At 36.2% G+C, this 23,523-nt stretch overlaps 1 protein-coding gene across 1 annotated transcript in view; it reads left to right on the top strand.

The window, feature by feature from the left end:
- Positions 1–23,252, top strand: part of LOC139135084 (mucin-22-like) — a 28,819-nt gene extending 5,567 nt beyond the window's left edge. The window contains exons 2-6 of the mRNA XM_070702314.1: positions 5,883–7,567; positions 8,054–8,155; positions 10,228–10,474; positions 15,765–15,832; positions 19,582–23,252. Coding sequence (XP_070558415.1) covers positions 5,883–7,567; positions 8,054–8,155; positions 10,228–10,474; positions 15,765–15,832; positions 19,582–19,959 — 2,480 coding nt within the window. The 3' untranslated portion in view covers positions 19,960–23,252. The remainder of the gene's footprint in view (positions 1–5,882; positions 7,568–8,053; positions 8,156–10,227; positions 10,475–15,764; positions 15,833–19,581) is intronic.
- Positions 23,253–23,523: the final 271 nt, after the last annotated feature.

Consider the following 23,523-nt stretch of genomic DNA (forward strand, 5'->3'; position numbering starts at 1 on the left):
TCATGTGCCATACTGGCTATAACCATGACAATGGATGACGATCCTGGGAACAGATCAGTAATCCAGTTGACAAGGACAGACAGAGAGTATCAAATGTCCATTTACTCTGCTTGAAAACTATTGCCAGTGAGCACATGTAGGCAAAATCATGCCAATCTTTTGTACATCTATGTTGATAATGATGTGTTTTGATAAGATGGAGACATACCGAGATGATAAACATCACCAGCAGTTGTCTGTCTTGGCCAATGGTGTAAACTGAGTGCATCCATTACACTCAGCAGCATTTGCTTAAAATGAGACTTCTAATTATCCTTACTCAGAAGTAATGGTTTAACCCTTGGAGGCAAGTTTGTTCAAGCTGTTTAATAGAGGTAACCAATGCAAATTTGTTTAATTTTCACTGCAAATTTCAGAAAAGATTATAACAAACAACTCCAAGCCATGGATCTAAACTTATAGTATAAAAATTTGAGGACCTCCAAACACAGCTAGAAATTATTTGTTTTTGTCATACTGTAGTTACAGAAGGTACCGGGTACATGTATTGAAAAACAAAACATAAATTGCCACACTTTTCGCCTGCATAGTGAAAAATATTGGAAAACATTTATCCATATGTGGCATAGTCCATCAAATTACGGACATCCAACCAAGTGTGGAAAAGTTGTGAGCTTTCATCAGGCATTTTTTAAGCAGATGAAATGTTATCGTTTTGGGAGTAGAGTTTGCACTCTTGAATTTATAAGTGTGAAAGGGAAATTCATCAGTGAATAGAAACATTCCATGCATCTTATTGGTTTGTGTACTGTATATGAAGGAATAAGTACAATTTGTTCCATCTGATGTTAAAGTTATGAACATTTCTTCAATAGAGAAGCACAGTCCCTCACCCTGTATGTTTCACCATTATGAATTCTGACGGAATGTATGAGGAATGTGAAAGCAAAGTATCTTGACTCTTACACTATATTACGGTACCCAAATATGCATCATTTTAGCATAGTATAAACACACCCTTCCCTTAGGTGTGTAGAATTCATGTTTATTATAACATACATGTACATGCATACATGTATGCTGCCGGTATACTTGTTTCCCCAGTCTAATTAGTACCTGCATATTTGATGGATTTAATAAGTACTTACCCAGCGTTACTAAGCCAACGTAATAAATTGTTTATGACTTTTCATTTGGTTTGAAACAAAAATTTTAATATTTTATGTAGATTTTTGTTTGCAGCCGGTATGTAGATAGTGATATTTGTTTCTACATTTTTTAAGGATAATTTTTGATGATCCGGCCTCACATTTTCTGCCTTTATTCAAAACCCTGTGGGCAGTACATGTACATATACATGTATGTTAAAGGTCAGTTGGTGGTACTCTTAATAGAATCAAGCTTTGGGGCAAAACTAGCTTTGTCTTTTCTGTTTTACATCTGTTATGCACATGGAGTTTTTATTTCTCAAGAACTCAGCATTGCATTTCTTGTGCTTTACAATCACATCAGTGATGTAACAAGCACAGTTACAGCAGCAAGGTCACCCTGGTTTTCAGTGTTACATTTTAAAAAGTGAGTACAGTGGTATATTTACGTTTTAAAGTGCATGAACAGATTAAGATGCCACTTTACACTTACAGTGCCATTAACCATTATCTACATGTGCTTTTATTCTGATTAGAGAAGCTGGTCCATAGATTTCCAGCATTTTGCTGCTTAAAAAATTAGTGCTTTTTTTTTTGCATTTGAAATTTCCCAGTCAATTAATATTTTGGCTTTGAAAACTGGAGATGTACAAAATTTTAATGGTCAGGAGTACTTCCTATTCCTGTATAGCAACCACATTAGAACAAACTTTGTTGACATTTATTGTTCCTGTATAAATATTATATTACTTTACAGAACATGTTCACAACAAATGTTTACATGGTTACGCGCGTGTATTCCTTTTTCACCATAGATTTTTGTCACAGAGACACATCTCTATTTCTGTAAACTGTACTTGACCACTAAACAGTCTGAGCCATCGTTCAACAGTCATTATTGACTATAAAGCAATTGGATGCTTTGCTATGATAGCCTGCTTTGCCACATGTGGTCAGAATGTAATACAAAAACATAAAATAAACTAATGTCTTGGAAGCAGTGTTTTAGACCAGCCACTTTGAATCTTTGCATCAGACAGGAAAAATAAGTTCTGCATGGTGTATTTTAATGCTTGACAAATGTTTGGTCATCTAGCGGTAGGCTGAAATCTGTTTTTCATTTACAACGGAAATGTATACGCTAAAGAAAGTTCAGAAGTTTAGTCTGGCGTCCTCCTTTGTTTTTGATGCTGGCTCCGCACATCTTTTACAATCATCACTTTCAACATGGAAATGTATATACAAAATATTTAAAGTGTGATGTAAAAAAATAGTATCTTGGATTCTTGAAATTTCACTTACAGTATGTTTGACTTCAGGCAGTTGGTGCCTGGTTTGATAACATTCAATCATGAAGCACAGAGGTGACAGTATGCAAGTAAAGTGTATATTTTTTAAAGCAAGAGTGTAAATCCCAAGTGAAAATAGTCACAGCAACAGATCAAAGGTCTGACCTCCATGTGCAAACTTTACCAACCCTTGAAACATATATATAATAAATGTCAGTTTTTGTAGCTTCTCAATCATATTTCCACAACAGAGTGCTGGTCTTTCTAGCATATGAGTCATCTCTAGCCTATCGCAGTGTGTCTGAACAGAGTAATATACCGGTAACTATAATAACAGATGTGTAAAAGTATCCAAGACTGACTGTGCATGTAAGGATTCTTTGGGGTGAGTCATAGTAGGGCACTTGAATTGTTACAATGCCAGGATTCATCTCAAGTCAAATATGTCCATGATATATTTGTTAAAATTTGCCCTGAAACCAAGTTGGTCTATGAGCAAGACAAAATGCCATTTTGCAAAGCAATTGTACTTAACAAATGAAATTGATTCCTGGGTTCTGCATATCTCATCTAGGCAGAATCAAAGCAAGGTACCTTTCATGTCTGCCACACCTGGATTTGAAGAAGGTGAAAAAAGTGAGCGATTAATTAAATGATAAATCATGGTTCACCAAAGATGCAAATTTAATTTTACAGAAAAGTGTTACATTTGCAAAAAAATAAAGATTTTCTCTATATTGTATATGGAAATCCATAACTTAATCAGAGTAATAAAAACATGGGGTATCCAGATTTAAATTTCGGTGGATTAAAATTTGAATTTTTGTTTCCTCCAAAACAGAACCAAGTACAGTTGGCATACATTATTTGTGGTGTTCAATTGATTTGCAGCATCGCTGTAGAAATATCAACTCACCGTGGATGTCAACGGAAGTGATACAATCACCTCTGGATGCTCTTTAGTTTTAGTTTACTGTTGTTTATCAGAGTGAATCTCAATCTCTGGCCAATACTGCGATGATTTACATCTTTGCCCGGGTCAAGTACGCAGTGCAACAGCGAAATGGCTGAAGAAGAGAAAGTTATATCGTGCATGCAGCTTTTACTATTAAAACATTGTAACTGCCTGTGGTTTTCAGCAGTAGACAGGGGTCAGACAAGGGCAAAGAGGAGAATGGCCAGATCAAATTTCATTATTGGCCTTTGAGATGCTAGTTCAGGTCCCCATGCCATCTGTGATACCAATGTTGGAATACGCGTACATCATCTGTGACTTGAATCTGCACTTTCACCATCTCCAATGGTGATGCGTACATTGATAATTGATTAGTTTGTGGTTCTTTGGCAGTGACATGTTTTGATGTACTGGTAAATATAAATTCATCGGCCATTGACCTGCTAGAGTGAAAACTGCAGGAAACTTTAACTGTGTACATGTACAAGGTACATGACTTCTATATTTGCTTGTAAGGTAACATGGGAGTGATGTGAGTTCACTGCTTGTTCCACAAACATCCACCACTGAGTAAGGAGTTTGTGAGGCTCCCAACCAACATGAATCTTTATCAGAATTTCTGTGAAGTGTAACTGGCCCGACTCCCAGGCCAGTCATGATTCCTGACCTTTAAGTAGTTGTAACATTTATGTAGTATTATATTCCCGCATTGTGTGGCTTACACAGTAAATATCATTTTACCCTTGGCTATGGTGTGAATGCATGGAGAACAAAGCGGGCATGATTCTAGTGTTACTAATTGCCACCATGTGAATTCAAACTTGCCAAGTACTTCAAATTTATTAAAATGGTTATTTTTTCATAATGTATTATAATTGGGTAATTTTGTTGAATGTAGTAAAATGCAACATGCCATCTGTATGGATCATGAAAACAACATTTACCAGCTCTGTAGTACTGCTTTATATCCATGGGAAGTAATTTCAAACCGTTACAATGTTCATGATCAAGAATACAATACATCAGTTTAGTAAAGCCTATGGAGCAATACAAATGGAAAAACTATCTCTTGCTGTGGCTAAGGAAACTATAGTTACAGGAGAGCATTTCAATTATTGATTTTTTTTTCAATGAAAATTTTAATCTTTTAAATAACAAAAGTGCCACACTTGTTTCACTTCATGTGTGTTAGAAGCTGTAATTGGTGTATTTTCCATCTAAAATGCTTGGCATTATTTCATCAAATGTATCTAATGTTATTTAACAGCTTGAAGTAACTGTTGTTGGCTAAGTCATGCCTTTCCTGTGCATTTTCACAAGATTTTAGGTTTGTAAAAAGTGATTGATTCTGTTAGAAAGGAAGTGAAAAGCTGGAAATGACTCCTGTTCCAAACATTGATTGTTAAAGACATGTGGGGTGTTTGTTTGGATTAGATTGCTTAACATTTTCATAATTGAAGATTCCAATTATCAACATGAATTTAATCAACGAACAGAAAATTTTGGCAATGACCTTATCCTTTCATGCCCCTTTTAAAAATAAAATAAAAAAATAAATAAAAATAGTCATTGGGTTCAAGGATCCTAAGTGAGTATCAAATTAAACTCAAGTGTGTGCTGAAATTGACGTCATCCAAGGTTGTCCAGTAGGCTATGTTTGAATCCAAAAACGCCTTCAAAGTTGTTCTCAGCCCTTGAACTCCAGCAGTTCAGAGTGTTTTTGAGATGAATCAGCCAGCTTAAACATTTAATCATTTCCTTCAAAACAGGAAAGAAATTTAAAACAAGGCTATATTTCTCATGTGATGTCGTCTAATAGTTAACTCATTTTCTATTGGAAACTGACCAGTATCCCTTGATTGTAGATAATTGTGCTTTTGTGAAGTTCATGACCACAATATCTTATCTGAGAAGGACAGTCAAATATGGAGATTGTGAAAAAAAAGATTGTTTTTTAATGTGAGCATGTTCTCTTTAATGCTCATTTAAAGACTTACAAGATCATAAGGTTAGAAAGTCACACACAATTATCTTGTCACAAATAATGCTATCTTCTTCAGTCCAGAGCTGATCATAAACAATAAACACTTTCAGTTTTCCATAATGACAATACACTGCTTAGTGGGAGTTCAAACAAACTGATTAACAAATCATCACTTAAAAGTTAAACAGATTTGTATGTTGCGTTGGCAATATTAGCTGATAGTCTTGCTTGTTCATTTCGACTTAACTTAAATTCTGAATAGATGATGGTTAAATTGAGAAAGCTGCGATGGTGAAAGAATGTTAAACTATTGTCGTGAAACAATTGTAGAGCATCAAAGCCATACGCCATCTTGGTTACACTATCAGTGAAGCATTCTCAAGTCAAGGAGCCTGTAGTGTTACATGATAACTGTTATATTTGTCAGGTTTTCTTTGTAATGGTACCAGTATATTGCATCTGAAGACTTATATAACAGTGTACTGCTGTTGTATTTTTGCTCACAGCATCAGCACAGACAGCGGCATCAACACAGACAGTGGCATTTACAGATCAATCAGACGGCACTGAAATATCAGACGGAACACTCCTTGTTACAATAGCCGTTGATGCAAGTAGTGGCCCGACCGTGAAAACGGATAGAGCACAGCTTTCAAGCAAGGTGTCTACAACACAGCAGCAGTTACCAGGTGTTGGAAGTGGACAGTCTACGGGATACCAGAGTGATGCTGCAAGTACAGCGGCAGTCAGAGTTACTACAGCTTCTTTGGCAAAGTCAGAGTCTTCATCTCCTGGAGTTACGACGACAGCACAGCCGGCTGTGGAAAGTTCCAGACCATCTTCACAATATGCCACTACAGCAGCTGCCAGTACAGAAAGAACAAAAACAGGAGCTGTGACAACTGCTGCAGGAGCAACCTCGAAATTGCTCCCACAAACCAGTCAGTCTATTCCTGGATCTACAAGATTCATTCCTGATCAAACATCTCAGCGACAGAGAACAAGCATGGCAGGGGGACAGACTACAGTGCAGGTGACTTCAAAACAAGCCACTACACATGCCATCAGTGCAGGTGATGCGTCTGTCAGTACAGCTGTTGAAACAACTGCTGCAAAGTTCCAGACATCATCTGCAGCACAGGTTTCTACTGGGCCTATAGATGCTTCAACTATTGCCGCTGCACCAGTGGGGGTCACTCAGCAGCAGACAACAGAGGCGGCTACAACTACGCCTTCAGTTGCAGCAGCAAGTACTCAGCCATCAACTGCAGCAAAGGAAACGCAGCAAATAACTGAAAGAACGCAGACACCAACTGAAGTCACAACCAATAAAGTTCTTCCACCTGTGATTGCAACTGGACAGTCAACTAAACAAGAAACAGATGCTGCAACAACAGCACCAGTGGATCATACGACAACAGTGCCCCCAGCAGTTGTGACAACTGCAGCACCAGCTAGTGAACAGACAAGGGCTTCTACACGAGCTACAACAGTGATAGCCTCAACTGAAGAAAGAAAACTTTCTTCTCAAGTACAAAGTACAGCAGCAGCAGTTGCTGTGACAACGGCTGCAGCAGGTGTGTCCTCAATTACCACAAAACTTGCAACAGGTGCAGCATCTAAGACTGCAGTTCCTGGATCAACAGCATTTGTTCCTGGTCAAACAACTCAGCAAGAGAAAACAAGTACAGCAGTGGAACACACTACAATGCAAGCAACTTCACGACAGTCAACAGGAGCTCCCATCGTTGGAGGCGATGTGTCTGTAGGAACAGCAGCCAAAACAACTGCTACAGAAGCCCCTACACCATCTACAGCACAGGTTCCTAGCAAGCCTACAGATGCTGCAACTACTGCAGCAGCACCAGTGCAGGTCACCATAAAGCAGACTACTCAGGTCGCAAGAGCATCTGCCACTGCAGCAAGCAGCCGCCAGCCATCAACTGCAGCGAAGGAGACGCAGCAACCGACAACCAGACAACAGACTACAGCTGAAAGGGAAACCAGCAGCCAAGCTGTCTCAACTCAGCCTGTGGTGCTGGTGACCTCAGGTGCAACAACTGCCAAGGAGGAGGTAAAGACTACATCTATAGCCAAAGAAACCACTCAGGTGAGAAAAGTATCATCCGTGGCTGTGACTACTGTGAAAGTAACAACGGAAACACCAGAAACAACTGCTGCTCCTGAAAAAGTAAGTGTTTGTGCACTATTTGCAATTACTGTAATGTGGACTTCCAAAGCATTGTGTAGATTTAAAACACAGAATGGCAGATTGTTTATACACACAGCAGTCTAACAATTAACACAATTTATTTTTATAGTACACTGACCCTTTATTTGAAGGAAATTTCTAAACAAACTTTAGATGCTGTTTATCAATCACTCTCACAGCCTCAGGATGTATTATCTTGATCACTTCTAACAACAATGGCAAGTTAGCAGTGGAATTCTCACTTTCTCTGCTTTTACCTGCCAATCTCAATATTGAGATTTAATCAGGTCAAAAGTATGACAAAGTTGGGTATTGTGTCTTCATTTGAGGAGAAAAATCATTATTTTAGGGTATGCACAGAATAGTTACAATTATTAATAACTTTTTGTAAACACAGTAACCTGTACCTTTGCGTATTTACAATTTCCTTTCAAATACTTGAATTGATCTTGTTTTCATCTTCAGACAACAGAATCGGCATTTGTACCAGCTGATGCTGTGGATCCAAAGGCTTTGACAAAGGAACAGAATGAAGCTGTTGTCACCGTTACACTGGCAGACATACTGGCAAGTGGTTTTTTACAACTTGTCAATACCATTTCCTGAGCATGCTTAGTAAATCCCATATGCCATTCATGATTCGGTGGTCTTGCATCCAGTGCCATTGTCAAGATAAGTCCATTGGTTCTAGCCTGGGGTCACATATGATGTTTCATGCATTTGTTTTTTAGCTCTGCTGTCAGCGACGCTGGGCTTATCAATAGGTTGATTTTCCGTCGTCGTCGTCCGTCATCCATCAACAATTGCCTTCTCCTCTGAACCCACAAGTCCAATTGCTTTGAAATTTTATATGCAGTTCACTTGGGGTGACCTCACGTAAGTTTGTTCAAATCGTGGTGAAATTTGTATTTTTGGAGCATTTTTTGCTCTTTTGGATAAAAATCTTCTTCTCTGAAACCACTTGTCCGATTGCTTTACAATTTGATATGCAGTTTACTTAGGGTGACTTCAGTCAGATTTGTTCAAATCGAGGTGAAATTTGCATGTTTGTCTTTTTAAGGCAATTTTTGTTGTTTTTGGTAAAAAAATTTTTAAACATCTTCTTCAAAACTACTTGTCAGATATTTTTGATATTTGGTACATAGATCCCTAGGGATGATCTATTTCAGATTTGTTCAAATTGTGCAGAAATATGCAAATTTGCATTTTTAAGGCAATTTTTGCCATTCTTGGTCAAAAAATGTATTTCTCAAAAAGTACTGGTCTGATAGCTTTGAAATTTGGAATACAGGTTCCCATAGATAACTAAGTAGTATATAGTGAATTTTTGCCATTTTGGTCAAAAAATGTGTATTTCCAAAACTACTCATCTGATAGCTTTGAAATTTGGTATACAGGTTCCTATAGATGAACTAAATTATATTTATTGAAATTATGATGAAATCTGAAATTTGTATTTTTGGGGCAATTTTTGCCATTTTTGGTCAAAAAATTTGTTTCTCAAAAACTGCAAGTCAATAGCTTTGATATTTGGTATACATGTTCTAAGGGATTATTGTAATATATGATATATTAATATTATGATGAAATCTGCAATTTGTTTTTTTGGGGGGCCAATTTTTGCCATTTTTTGGTAAGAAAATTTTATTCTCAAAAAAACTACTCATCAGATAGCTTTGGTTGACATGTTCTTAGGGATGATCAGATGTGATATATTCAAATTATGATGAAATCTTCAATTGTGTATGTTTGCAGCTATTTTAGCCACTTTTTTCTGATCACTGAAATGAGCTATCAAAGATTTCCACCTTCTTTATCAACATGTGTCAAAAATAGTTATTGTCTACAAAAACACAGCAGAGTTCTATCGGCCACTAGGTCGCTTGTTGTCATAAAATGATACTGTAGTGTTGGTGGCTGCAAGACTTACAAAATCAAGGGGCAGCCACCATGCTGATTTTGAAAAATAATGTGACCAAATGGTTTTTGAATGTGTCAATATGCTATTTTAACGTTCAGAAGAAAATTTTAATTCCGAGGGGAAAGTGCTATCTTTTTACAATTGTTCTCCTATGGGTTGAAATTTCCCCTTCCTCATCACAAAAGCATTCTGCTCCTGGTGTCCCTGCAAAAAGATATTACCGACTGCCCTCCCTCATTAAAAAAGCTAATACCGCCTTCTCTTTCTGATAGCTTTTCCTTTTGCTCTCCCAGTGTGCAAATTTCTGAAAACCACCATATCATATTCCCACCCCTCTCTCTTGGCTTTTTTGCCTGTTGCCCACACTGCAAAAGATTGAAATTTTTGAATGATGAGAAAATGTTAACTGCATGCCCATATAGAAATCACTTGCAAATATCATTTGTTTGTTGACTACCTATGAAAATTAAAAGTGCATAATGTATCGGTCTACTGGTCATCCACTCATAACGGTCAGTATTTGTTGAACATGCTTTGCTATCTAATCCGTCAGGGATACATGTATGTTTACATAGCCATATTGATAATATATATATTTTACAAAAATGAGTCAACTTATACAGTAATTCAGGATTATGCTTTCAAGATATCCTGAGGTATAAAAAAAAGAAAGAAATTGCCATCCATAAAATATTTGTATTTTTTCTTAAATATGTAGCCAGAGAAATGGAACAGTGAAACATGGGAACAACTCAAGAGTTTGATTAAAAAATGGATACAGGAATGGATGGAGAAACAGAAGGGGCGAAAACGACGAGACGTCACTGATCAACCGAGTATATCACCTGGATCATCAGCACCAACAACTTCTAGTTCTGCTGAACCCGACGTGAAAATGGTTGGCAGTCCTTCTGAAGACAAGGATAGCAACTTTCACATTGCTCTTTTAGCAGAGGACGGTAAAGGTGAGTAAAAAAAACATACTAGATTTCTTGGCATCTGATGGATATTTGGACAGTTAATGGGACTTCATTTCTAGCTGATTTCCTCGGTTTCTATTGTCTAAATATTAAAGGCTAAAGTAATTAAATTCATTGTTTTATGGCCCTGCATGCTTTGGTTTTTTGAGGTTTTCATGAAAAAAAGACTGTGTATTTGAATAGACTTCACCTTGTAGCTTTTTTCCAGCAAATCTTTCTGTTTATAAATTTTCATAAAATGTACAACTTAAAATGCCTGCATGCTTGCAGAATGTCACATGGTAGTGTATATTAAGAAGGTGAAAAAGAAGTTTCTTCATTAATTATTGAATGAGCACTCATATGACATGGGAACAATCATTGGAAGTAGGACGCAATCGTTGCATATTCAGCATTGTTACGATTCAGAAATATCATTGCCCTCAAAGTAACAAAGCCTTCCATTTCAAACCAGTTTGGAGTGAATGGTAATGGTGTGACAACTGTTATTTCACAACATAAAGCTCAAAACATCAAGACATTCTTTCTATTTGGTCTCATAGGCAGAAATAATGAAGGTATAAGGTAATCTTTTTGTCATAAATCTGAATTGAAGTAATATTATCAGGGTCGTATGGTCCATCAGGATATGTGCTGGAAATAGCAAGAATGACATAATTGATATTAAATGTCGTATTAAGGTTTATTTCAGAAACAGTAGAAGAGATCAGACCTAAATTTTGTATAGAAAAGCTGTCAAAAGATTTTTAGTTGTTTAATATTGGAGTCTTGAAGCAGGGAAGTGGAAGGGCAATAGTTCACAAGATTAAAGCTGTGCTGTGACGTTTTGGTCAGCGGTCATGCTAGGCCCATTTGAAACCCATTACAAAATGTTGTAAATAAATATGCCACAGTATGTGCCTGTACCATGCATTCGTTTCTGAGTGTACCATGCCGTAATGAATCAATTTGGCTTGATGCTTGCATCTTGGAACACAACATGCTAAAATGTGAGTTCAGTGTTCAGAGACCCACTCAAGCTGACTGTGTCTATGGAATTGTGACGTTTCATTTTTATTCGTGCATCCTTCAAAGTGGGTCGGACTGGCAGGAAAACATCTTGGTGATGGAGCTATGGTGTGGCTGGCCTACTATTTCCTCAAGAGAGAAACACGGCCCAATTATTAGGCTTACAAAGGAGGGGGGCCTTAATCCTTATGAAATCTCTCAGCTCACTTCCAGACTGGTAATTGGGTTGTGTTGATACTCGTCAGTGAGAAACATCAATTTCCCTGTAGACTAGCTCTCATTTCAAGTTGGGTGTGGTCACCAAACTGTCAGGACTGCATATATGCTGTTGACATGATTTGTAACAGTTAAACTACTGACTTTAAATTGAAACCTACGTGGCGTACACTTCAGGAATATTTTCCACCTTTGTTCACATTAGCATAAATAGACTTATAGTCAATATGACCAATGTAAACATTAACCAAATTTTTATCCATCAGAAGAGGGTGGGGATGGTGATTCCCAGTCTTTTCTTAGGCAAAAATCAATTATTGAGCAACGTGAGAAATAACGTGATTTTCAGAGACACATGTGGAAATGATTTAAAAGAACAATTGGCTGTGATGTACCTTGCACGTGGTAACTTCTAATTAGTGTTCATTTGTGGTAACCATCACTTTCTGCTTCTCAAAGTTCATTCAGTGTTTGTAGTATGCTTCCTCTGTGCAGATATAGCTGTCATATAAATCTTGAAAATTATAACTGTTGAGAAGCTCTGAAATTTTCTTACATTTCTCAGAGATCATTGCAAGTCATGAGAAGATGTCGGATAGATATATGGAACTGATCGTACCAAAGTTAATTGAGAATGATATCAAATTCATCAAATTAGAGTTCATTGGAGAGAAAAAAAGACTTGTTTGAGAAAAGGGACATTGACAAGCCTTTAATCTTGATAATCAAAATAGACTTGCAATTAAACTTTGATGTCATGCTGTATCAACATTTTGACCTATATACTCACAGTCCAAAGTGGGCCTTGAAGTAAAATCATGATTGAGGTTGACCTTCCAAGTTTGTCTTTGCAACTATATGTACAAAGATATTTAACAGAATTGAGTATTATCGTTGAAGTTTGATTATTTTCCATCCAGAGTTCAGTTTTGCTTAAAACAGGTACTAGTCCACCAAGAGATAGACCCATTTTAATACTCAAAATGCTGAATGTTTAAGAGTTGAAACAGGCCATTAAGTGGCCACTTGTAGCAGTACATGGAAAGTAGCCCAAGGAACTTTAAATTCCATGTTTCTCAAAATATCACTATACAAATGTGATTTTTTTATCTGAGCTGAAACTCCCAACAGCTGCAGCTTTGTTCTACATTAGTCTCTCCCATTATGGCCCTAGGGATTCTGTTGACTGAAACACATATTTCTTAAGTCAAGATAAGTAAATATGGTGCATATACAAATTAAAATAGAGCTGCAGCGCTGGTTCTTCGAAAGGAATGTGGTAATCAGAAGGGAGATGAGAGGTGAGATTGGTTGCCATGGAGACTTTAACTCTTATCATGGGACATTGACCACAGGGTATTTTAAGAGAGTTGATAAACTAAATGTAGATTACATGATGTTAAATCCCTGGCTTGCCAGTCAAGGTCAAATAAGTAAATTCTTGGACTGTGGTTTAATCAAATGTGGGTGTGGCCAGTCTAGTCTGAGTATTCCTTGTCTCTCCCTTTGTACTTCCACGCTGTATTTAGTGACAAAGTGTGTTACCAAATAATGTAGTTTTGTGTTCTTAATGAAGTTTTGGGGGAATTTTTTCATTTTCTGTATATTCCCTGCATCTAAACAATTTGTTGAACTCTACAGTCTAGTAGTTCATTTTGTAGTTTTGTAGTGAATGTTGGACATATGTTGTGGACTGAAACACCCCAAGTCTTCACAGTGTTTTGTAAGTGTATGAATTAAACTTATCATTTCAAATGAGAAAGTTCCCAATGAGTTACATTAATCTTATGCAAATAAAACTGAGAATCAGAATCTCTTGCAAAGAAAACTGTGAATACTTATGAACATGTTATGTTGTTTGTTCTTAAAAGCTGTCATTTACAGTCTGGTAGCTCTTGAAGTTCACATTATCAGATGTTAGCACAGTAGGGTGCCTCTCATGAACTTTATCTTTCTCACTTAAGAGCAGTTTGTAACTTCCCATTATTGCTCCAAGGTAACACTCAATAGCCTTGTACTAACAAGTGTCATCAAGAACAGTAATGAAAGTCAGTTGTATTAGTTTAAAATTAGTTGAAATTTTAAGAGATAGATGTAATTAGCAGTATTGTCAAACAAAATCTTTATGATTTTTATAATATACAATATATTCATGGAAAATATGTCCATAAGTATTGGATAGGGATAAGTCAGAAATTTTCTCTTCCGATTTTAGGATTACGTAGTGTAAAATGTGAAACATTGATTTTCCAAATTTACAAGTGTGATTCATCTAGTACTGCAGGTATCGTATATTTATGTATTTGTCCTTAAAAAGCATTTTCAAATTTGTATAGTAGTTCCAGGTGTAAATAGACAAATATAGACATTGAAATAGAAAGCCAAATGTTGTCAATGAAGAAAAAGATCAGGTTTGTTTATGTTTGATAATGCAAGAACAGATACATAATTAAAGATGTTAGTTTCTTCTGTGTCTGCAGATATAAAGAAACTAATCCTACAACACACCCTAATTTTAAAGCGTGGTATGACTCAGCTTGAAGAGATTTTCTCAATCTCTTTGAAACAATAAGATGTAAACATACTCTGTGAGTAATTTCAAAGCTTCTAGCTACCAAGGACGAAGTCATAGCAATTTCCTGTGTTCTAAACAACACTGCCAGGGTGTTGCATGGTGAAAGTGATCGCATTTGATAGTTTTCCTTTATTTAAACACATGCCTAGGTTTCATTGAATAGTTTTAGGATGCGTTTTTTTACATTTTATCAGCTATAGAGCAATGGCTTGGTCTGCTAAGGCGAATGAGTACAAAATTAACGTCTACTGTGTATATTTCTTCTATCAAATCAAAGAAAGTCATTTTAATTGAGAGAGACATATACTAATTTTTGACAGTTTTTACAAAAATGCAACAATGTTTTTGTTGGATCATGCATGATTAATGGCTATTTTTAAACTCATTTCATTAAAAAAGTGGAAAACATGAATGAAATGGCAACTTGTCAAAATTGTTAGATAATTTTTCTTAGATTAGATAATTGAAATTTGAGACGATAAAATCGGAGGAACAGTCATTTGAAATTGAAATTCTTTTCTTGCCATTGATGGTTTTAACAGAAATGAAAACGACAAACTGTTTCAGTCTAAATAAAAAAGCCACCCCGTCAGTTATGCTTGTTTGATTTAACCCAGTCATTGCGGTGGCATGGAGAAATACAATTGCTTGACTGCCAATATGATTACTAGCCAGAAAGATTTGTGCAGTTAATTATAATTCTTTTTTTTTTATTATCAGTGTTTGGCATCTAGATGACTTGGGTCATAAACAAGCTTTGAGGAAATTGTCCCTGAACTTAGTTTTCCCTTTTTCTGAATCCCCATCAGAATAAGTTTCTGAGTAAAGAAATACTCCTTTTTAGCACTAGATGATCGATTTGGTATTCCAAATATCACAGTCTCTATAATCGATCATGGGAATTCAAAGTGATGACAGTAGAAGGAAGCCCTCACAGTGCTCAGAGAGTACACTGTCTCCAACATATGGTCAGAAGTGAACAGATTTATACCAGCCATCTGGTGACCTTATACAAGCTCTTGAAAAATGAGATGATATTAAAGAAACGTATGAGGTACCTTTGGTGACTTGTGGGTTTTATGATATCAGAAAGCTAAAACAGTCATGATAACTTTACAACTTTACATGAATTTGGGAGTCCGCTTATAAGAAAGTTAAAAACAAATTGTCATTTGCTTGTATGATTTATTTTACAAGTTTATAAATTATGAATTCAGAAGGTCTGTTGTGCATAATAACTACAGAATCTTCATTCATGCTTAAACGCTAACAGATTATCCTCTGTGCTAATCTTACTACGGAGGATTGGGTTTAGTATGTCATTCTAGTCTTCTCCTGAAAGGGAATGTACAATTAAATTCACCAATCCAGCATTTCTTTCAATTATAGATAGTTGACTGGTAGATATTATACAGATGACATATTTAATTTTTCAATGCTTTTTTTCCCCCCTATATTTTCTATTTTTCAATTCAGGGGGATACGTACCAGCAAAAGACCTTGCTGCAATCATAACAGACAACAAAGATGAACTGGAATCTGAGGTGAGTGCAACTCTATAGAATTCTACCAGTCGTTGAAGAGGCTATCACTGAAAATGAGAAAAGTGTAGCAGGCTATGTCTAATGCATATTGGTATGATTTATCATTCTGAACAAAACATCTAGAATGTACAGAATGTAGATTTGACTCTGACCACTGAATAAGACAATATCAAAAGTGTGTGGGATGTTAAAAATGAAAACACTTCCCATTTACTGAATATAAATGAAAGTGTCTTTTATTTTATGAGGAACCTGTGATTATCCTGAACTCTAACCTTACTTCCCAAGTTGCCTTTCAAGCACAGTGTGATTTGATACAAGGTGAAAGTCAACTGTCAGATTTCCATCATAGTTTTAAATGGCCAGAACTTGTAACTTTGTTGATGTGTTTACCATGATTATTGTTTTGTATGTCCAATGCAGTTTCTTAAATCATCCTACTCTACCAAGCATACTGAGACAATACTCAGCTTGCTATCTCAGCCTGTGCATGTGTAGACTCTATCATCATTGTTGACAAGTGAATTCTGGCCCGGCTTAGAAGGCAAATGTAAACAATAACACTTTATATTACACATACAGACAGACACTGCATTGACAAGCTAATTAATGGGTGTTTCAACATGCATTTGGGAATAGAACAATTATTTTCAGTTGATACACAAAACAAGATTAGCGAAAAAATTAATCAAAAGTTACAGCCACTGGCCCTTTATTAAATTCACTGGTGTGTCACTATAACAATAGATTGTATATATTTACCATTGACCTTGGGATTTAATAAATGGGTTTCATCTATCAGAGAAAACCATGAAATTAAATTCCAGTGAATAATGAATTCTTTCACTGTATACATATTTATGTTTTTGAAATCTACTATGTTGTTAGTCCTTTAGAAGTTAAACTTTTAAATTTTTTTTTGAGATATTAACACAAAACAGACGAACAAAACTAAAAAGGGTAAAAGCAACAGTTGTTAAACATATTATTTATACATTTTGGTTAACTTAAAATGATTGAAACTCTTTGCAAACTTTCCTTGAAATTCTTAGCGAGGATTCTTTTTTTTTTCATTCTGAGTATCAGAGATGAGTTAAAATGTTCAGTAGATGGCTTTGTGGCAGATACATCAGGCCAACTTTGGATTCATCTTGTGAATCGTTGGCAGCTTGCACAGGAAGAACTCCGGGAATTTGTAACTTGAGAGCATGGCAAAAGTTTGACACAACAGCTCACCACTGTTAATAAATTGATGTACATTTATAAATGGAATGGGATGATTGCATCAGGCATGCAATATCTAGGGCCTCTCAGTGCGTGCATACTTCTGATGTCAAGCTGAGAGAGACAACTATTCTTGGTGTTCAGATTTAAGCTGACCTTGTCCTGTCGTGCCAGTTCAGTTAGAAAAAGTAACTCAATTGCAATTAAAGTTATGGGGAGACATTATGACATCATAGTGTGCTCAACGGTTACTGAACAAATGAAATTTATTTGGTATATTTGTCAACTATCCATCCCTTCTTGCCACCCAGCAGGCTATAGGGTTCTCATTGGATGATAATTAAGTCTTCAGAGACAACCTTGGGGTTGCCTTGTGGCTTGGTTTATCTTAGGGGAAGGCATTCGACAGTTGACCTGATATCAGAAAGATCTGATTGCAATATTGAATCAGATTAATTGCCTTGTGACATCTTTAGAAACATGTAGAACATCATATCATGTGTTCCTGCAGAGTAGATACCTGATATCACACCATATACAGCAATAGGAACAGCTAGATCAATCCAACTCAAGCCTTTCCTTGTCTTTCTTTTCTGAGTTCCCTTTTTTTCTTCGTTTACCCTTTACAATTTTATTTTTTGCATTCTTTTTCTAAAAGGTATCAACAGCTTTCTTAGGAAATTTTCCAACCAACTTTGAAATTCCATGAGTTAATTTGTGAGTTAATATACAAAAAAGGTCTCTATTATTCTGTAGGCTATTCTTGGTTGCCAGGCAACAGAGTGGTTGCTAGGCAAGACTCCTTCAGTTGTCCCTTGTCTAGCATATCATGGTTCAACTTTGCATTTCTCTTAGAATTCACTTTTTGGAAAACTTTCCTGGCATCTGGTGCACATCTCCCTGGAAATGAGCTGACTTTGATTTTTTCAAATGATCACAAAAGTTGACTTTGCAAATATTTGGGGCTTACTTTTGGATTTTGGTCAAAATATATCTCATCCTGCCAGGGGTGCCTTGATGTAAATAACATAATATTTGCATAATATTTTTGCTCGTTATTCTTCTGCTCTATGACTGCTCATCTGAAAGCTATCAAGTTTGCTTAATGGTTCATAGAAATCACCTTATTCAGTTTTGTGCAAATGAGGATCAAATTGGCAAATTTTAGAGCCAATTTCTCAGTGTTTGGCCAGTTCTCGAAGCTTCTTCTTGATAAACCACCAAGCTTTCAAATTAAATAGCTCACACAGCAGCTCACTGATACATTTACGTTACTACAAAATGATAGAATTTTGTTACTTGAAAGCATCACTGCCATTGCAATTCCTATAAGTGAAATTAAGACACAGGGTATTAGTATTAATTTATGCAAATTATATTAATGAGCATTGTTTCAGTATTGAAATTTTATGCTAATGATTCTTTATCAATGTGGAATATTCATCTGCTCTGAATTCTGCATTATATATGCAATCCCATAATGCTTGTGATTGCATTGTCACACGTCACAGCCAAGCTTCAATAGTTTTTACTTTTATCAAGATTTACAAGCAGTTAAGTTTTTTAGCCACTATGGTAACTTAAAAAAATTGAAAATAAAACACATCAATATATAAAGTTTGGAATGAAACAATAATACACCATTTGATAGTATCCATCCTGCGTGTGTGCTAGCTGGTGCATGACTTGTGTCAAGGGTTACCGCTGTCGCATAAAGTATACAGCAGCATTCCGAGAGACTGGGCTCATCGAGCTGCCACATGTGTTGCCAGCAAGACCATCAACACCTCTGATGCAGAGTAGTATCTTAAAAATGTCATCAAAAACCCACCTACTATGAACAGTGAACTCTGTGTTATTGTGAATTCCTAGAGATGTTGGTGCTAAGATTTCAGAAAAATTAAGCATGAAATTTGCTCTGTAAATTTATAAGTATGTTCAAACGTTTTACTTCAAAATTCATGTGTTACTTTTAATTTGAAACTTGTGTATTTCAAGTCAAAAATGAATAAAATGACCATTTCAGTTGTCTTCACATTTGATTTGTAGGCGATTATGCAACAATACTGTCCATGACCACTGTTGTTTCCACTTTGCCAGCTTCATTGATTTCTGTGTTTATGATTTGCCTAGAGCAACTTTACTACAAACAGCTTCTTGCACGAACAGCGTTGTTGGCTGCCCCTGAAACAGTACATGTTAACAATCTTGGAGTATTTCCACTCAAAATTCCACTGTCATGAAACATAGGATTCCATCATTTTCAGTTCCTTAACACTTAAAATGATTCCCAATCACTGTAGATAACAATGGGTTTTTGCCAAACTATGGGTAAAATGGGCCGGGGGAGTGGGGAAGCATTGAACATTTGAAACTCTTATCTATTATAGCCACTGTAACAGCTATCTGGTCTTTGGTATAACTTCAAGTATTTGTCCAACAAACACTTAATTCTCCGCGTTTCTACCATTAATCTTTACAAATTAAGACGGTCACAATAATTTTATTTGTCACTTTCTCTTCAGCTTGGTGTCAAAGTTGTGGAAGTAAGTGAAGGAATGCCAGACAGTGTGGGAAGCACGGCAAAAATGGAAGATGAAGAAGGGTCATACTTCAGTAGGAACAAAGGTGTTTTCATAGCATTGATTGTCCTAGGCTGTATATGTCTGGTTGTCATCATTGTTGGCTTGCTGTACATCCTCTGCACCAGGAGATCCCACGGCGGCCAGCACTACCTCCATACAACCGATCCTGAAGTGGCTGGTGTCGACAACCCCGTCATGGTGGAAAAGGTCAACGGTGCCAACAACCCTCAAAAAGTGGACGATACCGAGATTGTACCGTATGAATCTTTCACAAAGGAGGAATTGGAGAGCTATGAAGTGGAAGATACCCACTTGTAAGACTCTTCTGAAGATTTGCAGGTTCAAATGTTTCATTTTCATAGTTTTCTTGTGGGAAAAGAATGTCTAGGTGTGAGCTGAGACAGTGGCAGATAACGGTCGTCTGTTCATGTACAATGTAACTGTTGACATTCCGCAATCTTCAATAAGAAGGGGAGAAAAATAAAACCAACAGCGGATTGAAGTATGTCAGAATATTTAAACAGAAAGCATTAATATGCGTCAAATTAACCCAGAACAGGACATCACTATTTGTATATTATTGTGATATACATGTACTGTACATATGTATCCCCTAAAAACCAACTCTGAATATCATAGCAAAATTTCCCTTGAAGTTTCCAATTCTACTTTGTGTCATTGTAGAATTGCACGAAGAATAGATGTTTTTTCTGAACAGACTTATTGGTGTTGAAGAGGTACGCAACTTTGCCATTAGAAGGCATGGGAAAGTAGGGACAGATTGAATGGCTGGACAGAGTGAGTTTTGTTAAAATCTAAGGGTTTAAATTACCATATCTACCATCCAGCTCAATTTTAAGTATATTCTTTGAAGAAGAAGCAATGATTTAAGGTAGTTTACAGCATTTTTGTTATTTATGGTGAGGTTTTGTATGTGCAGTGGTCCAATTACCATATTAGCTCATCAATCATCAATCGGTTTCTATGAAAAAAAGCTGCTTCAGTAAATCCCACAAAAAAAATATTGCAGTTTCCTATAAAGTTTTCTTCCATTCAATATTAATCGTCTTTCTACCAGGCTCCATAGACAAACCACAGAAATAAATAGCACTTGGGAGAAAGAGGATTAAACAGCTGTCTCCGTTAGTTAATTCTTACTGAAGTGTGTGGATATCCTTTGAAATTGACGTAATTTTTTTTGAACTTTTGGAATACATTGGCATACTGGTATGCCAATATATGATATTTCTTTCACTTAAGTTGTTTTGTTGGACATTAAACTGTAGGTGGTACAATCATAAACAGTGAAATTGTCACTCTGGTGCCTATAATGATTGTTTTCAATTGTCATAGTATTTTTACACTCTTGTTAACCCTTTCAGAGCGAAAATCATTTTTTTTTTACCTTTATAAAATATAACCCAAACAATTGTTATAACTGGAAAGATTTTTTTCATATATTCCCAGGAATTTTGATCTAAAACCCTAGGCAGTGTAAAGTGTTGTACATTTGGTCAAAAATTATTAAAAGAATTACGGAAAAATTCATAAAAATTGGTAAAATGTTGCACTAAAATATTGGTGGGAAAAATTACAGCACTCAAAGGGTTAAACTCAAGATTTCTCTGGAAGTAATAAAGCAGAGTAAATCTGACATCTGTTCTAGTTAGTCTTCTAAAAGCTGCTGTACATTTTAAGAGTGTGCCCCATTACTCTAGGGAGGGATTAGTGATATTTACGTTACCAACCAGGGTCCCTCACAGCTTAATAGCGTCCATTAAAGGACATAAATGTCAGCCAAAATTTCATGGCAATATTTGGTAATTACTGGACATCATAACCAAGCTCACTTTACAGTGTATTAAACTAGAGGCAACAGTTGCAGTCATGTAGCTTGATTGCCATGGTAGGTACGTCCATAGCTTGATCTGGTTTTATGTGATGTTCGAGTCCTGCGCTGAAGTCAGGTAGAGGACCAACCTTGGGTCTCTGAAATATGCCAAAAGCTGACAAGTTGCACCATAGAAAACTGATTTAGAAATTAGTTTATCACCTACTTGTTTGGAATCTCAAATGAGATATCTGAGTCAGACCTGTACTCCATACTCGTAAATATCCTTAAGGTGGAAGGCGCCTCGGGGACAGATATTAGGACTCTCAAATTTCTATAACTCTTTCTGATCTAGCACTTTTGGAGGCTTAATTTAAAGCTATTGGATTGGAGAAAGAAATACTTTTCACCGTCTTGGATTTTCAAAAATCCAAAATTTAATTTTTGCCCCATAGAGTTAAAATACAGAATGGCGGCCAATTTGAATTTCAAATATTGCAAAATATTGGGTAATTTGTTTCACTAGTTCCAAACTTTGCAGGTTGACCCCAGATTTTTATTGATTTGGTAAGAGAAGGGGTAAGAGAATGAGAAAGTTTCATTTAGGAAAATTGGAGCAAAAGTTTAAGTCTTTCACTTTTGAGGCGCGTACTACCTTAATGTTACTGACTGATTGAATTTTGTATGATTTTTTACCCCAGCAAGAATATGTAATATGTTATCATAACTCGGTGAGTGCCATATTTGTGCCACTGGGTAGAGCGCACTCCTTAGTACTCATACTTAAAAGGTATTATTATCTGAGATTACAAGATGGTATTCCTATTGACCTTTAGCATAATAACATGTATTTGTATTGAAGGTGCAGTCTTTACACAGGGTAATCAGTTTTCATTGGCGGAAATGAAGCTGGGTGTTTATTTGCCGGAATGCATTGAAGTAAATTTGAAAGACGTTTTAGATGTTACTGACTAGTTGTAGCATAACAAATATGTATAAAAAGACAGTTTGAATTAAATTAAATAGCGAAGATTATTTAATACTGCTATAGTCATGTTTTTTTCGTGGGGGGGGGGGGGGTGGGGATGGGGAGAATTGTTAGTTTTAATTCTGATTTTTGTGAGCACATGGTGACCTAGTCTTCTTGTGCTGTGTTACAAGCTAAAATAGCTGCAAATGTTAGGTTTTTTGTGAGTTGTATGTTTGTACTGTCTGAAAAGTGTTTGAAGAGAAAATGATTATGAACTTATTGTGCGAGTATTTGAGTTTAGTTTGATGTCTTAATTACCTTGATTCAATGATTGATAATTTGTATTTACCACTCCAATGCTGGCTGATAACCACAAAGTACTCTTTTGTTGTTTTTATTAATATTTTGATTCTCCGCACTTGCTGTGCTCGATACCCAAGGATGTATATGACGAGTGAAAGTTGGATGTCAGAGTGAACGAGTTTCTTTCTTCTATCTTTGAAGTCTTCTTGACAGTTTTAAAAGACTTTTTACAGTAACTTTGCTTGTAGTTTCAGTTGAAAACTCTTTCCTAGAATTGAGTGTTGAATAGCTTTTACTTCAGAGAGAATTAAGTGACACTTTGGTAGTTTTAATCTCAAATTCCTTTTAGAATACTGTAAACCAGTCGTTAGGTTACATTCTTGTATGTCTTCAGTGCAAGATATTTTCTTAATTTGATGACAGTGTTGATAGCAAATTCTGCGGATTCAAGCATCCTTTACCAGGATTCTTTGTTTACTTTGAAATAAACAACCTTTTTGAAATTGAGAGGGTTGTATTTTGTGTGAGTGATTTGAGATAGCATGTACAACAGATCAATGGAATGTGATATTGGCCATGTGAACTGTGAACAGACTTTTTTGGAACACTATGGGCTATTATACAAGATGTCGTACTTTTTAAATTTCTGAGTTTTTCAAAATTCCCCCTCCTCCCAGTACATTAGTAATGACTGCCAAACTCAGTTTTGTTTGAAAATTCACAATATTAAGAATCAGACCTGTTGTATATGTTTCCTTTATTTTGCAGAAGATGATGT

This window comes from Ptychodera flava, chromosome 6 (assembly GCF_041260155.1).
Source record: "Ptychodera flava strain L36383 chromosome 6, AS_Pfla_20210202, whole genome shotgun sequence".
Taxonomy (NCBI): domain Eukaryota; kingdom Metazoa; phylum Hemichordata; class Enteropneusta; family Ptychoderidae; genus Ptychodera; species Ptychodera flava.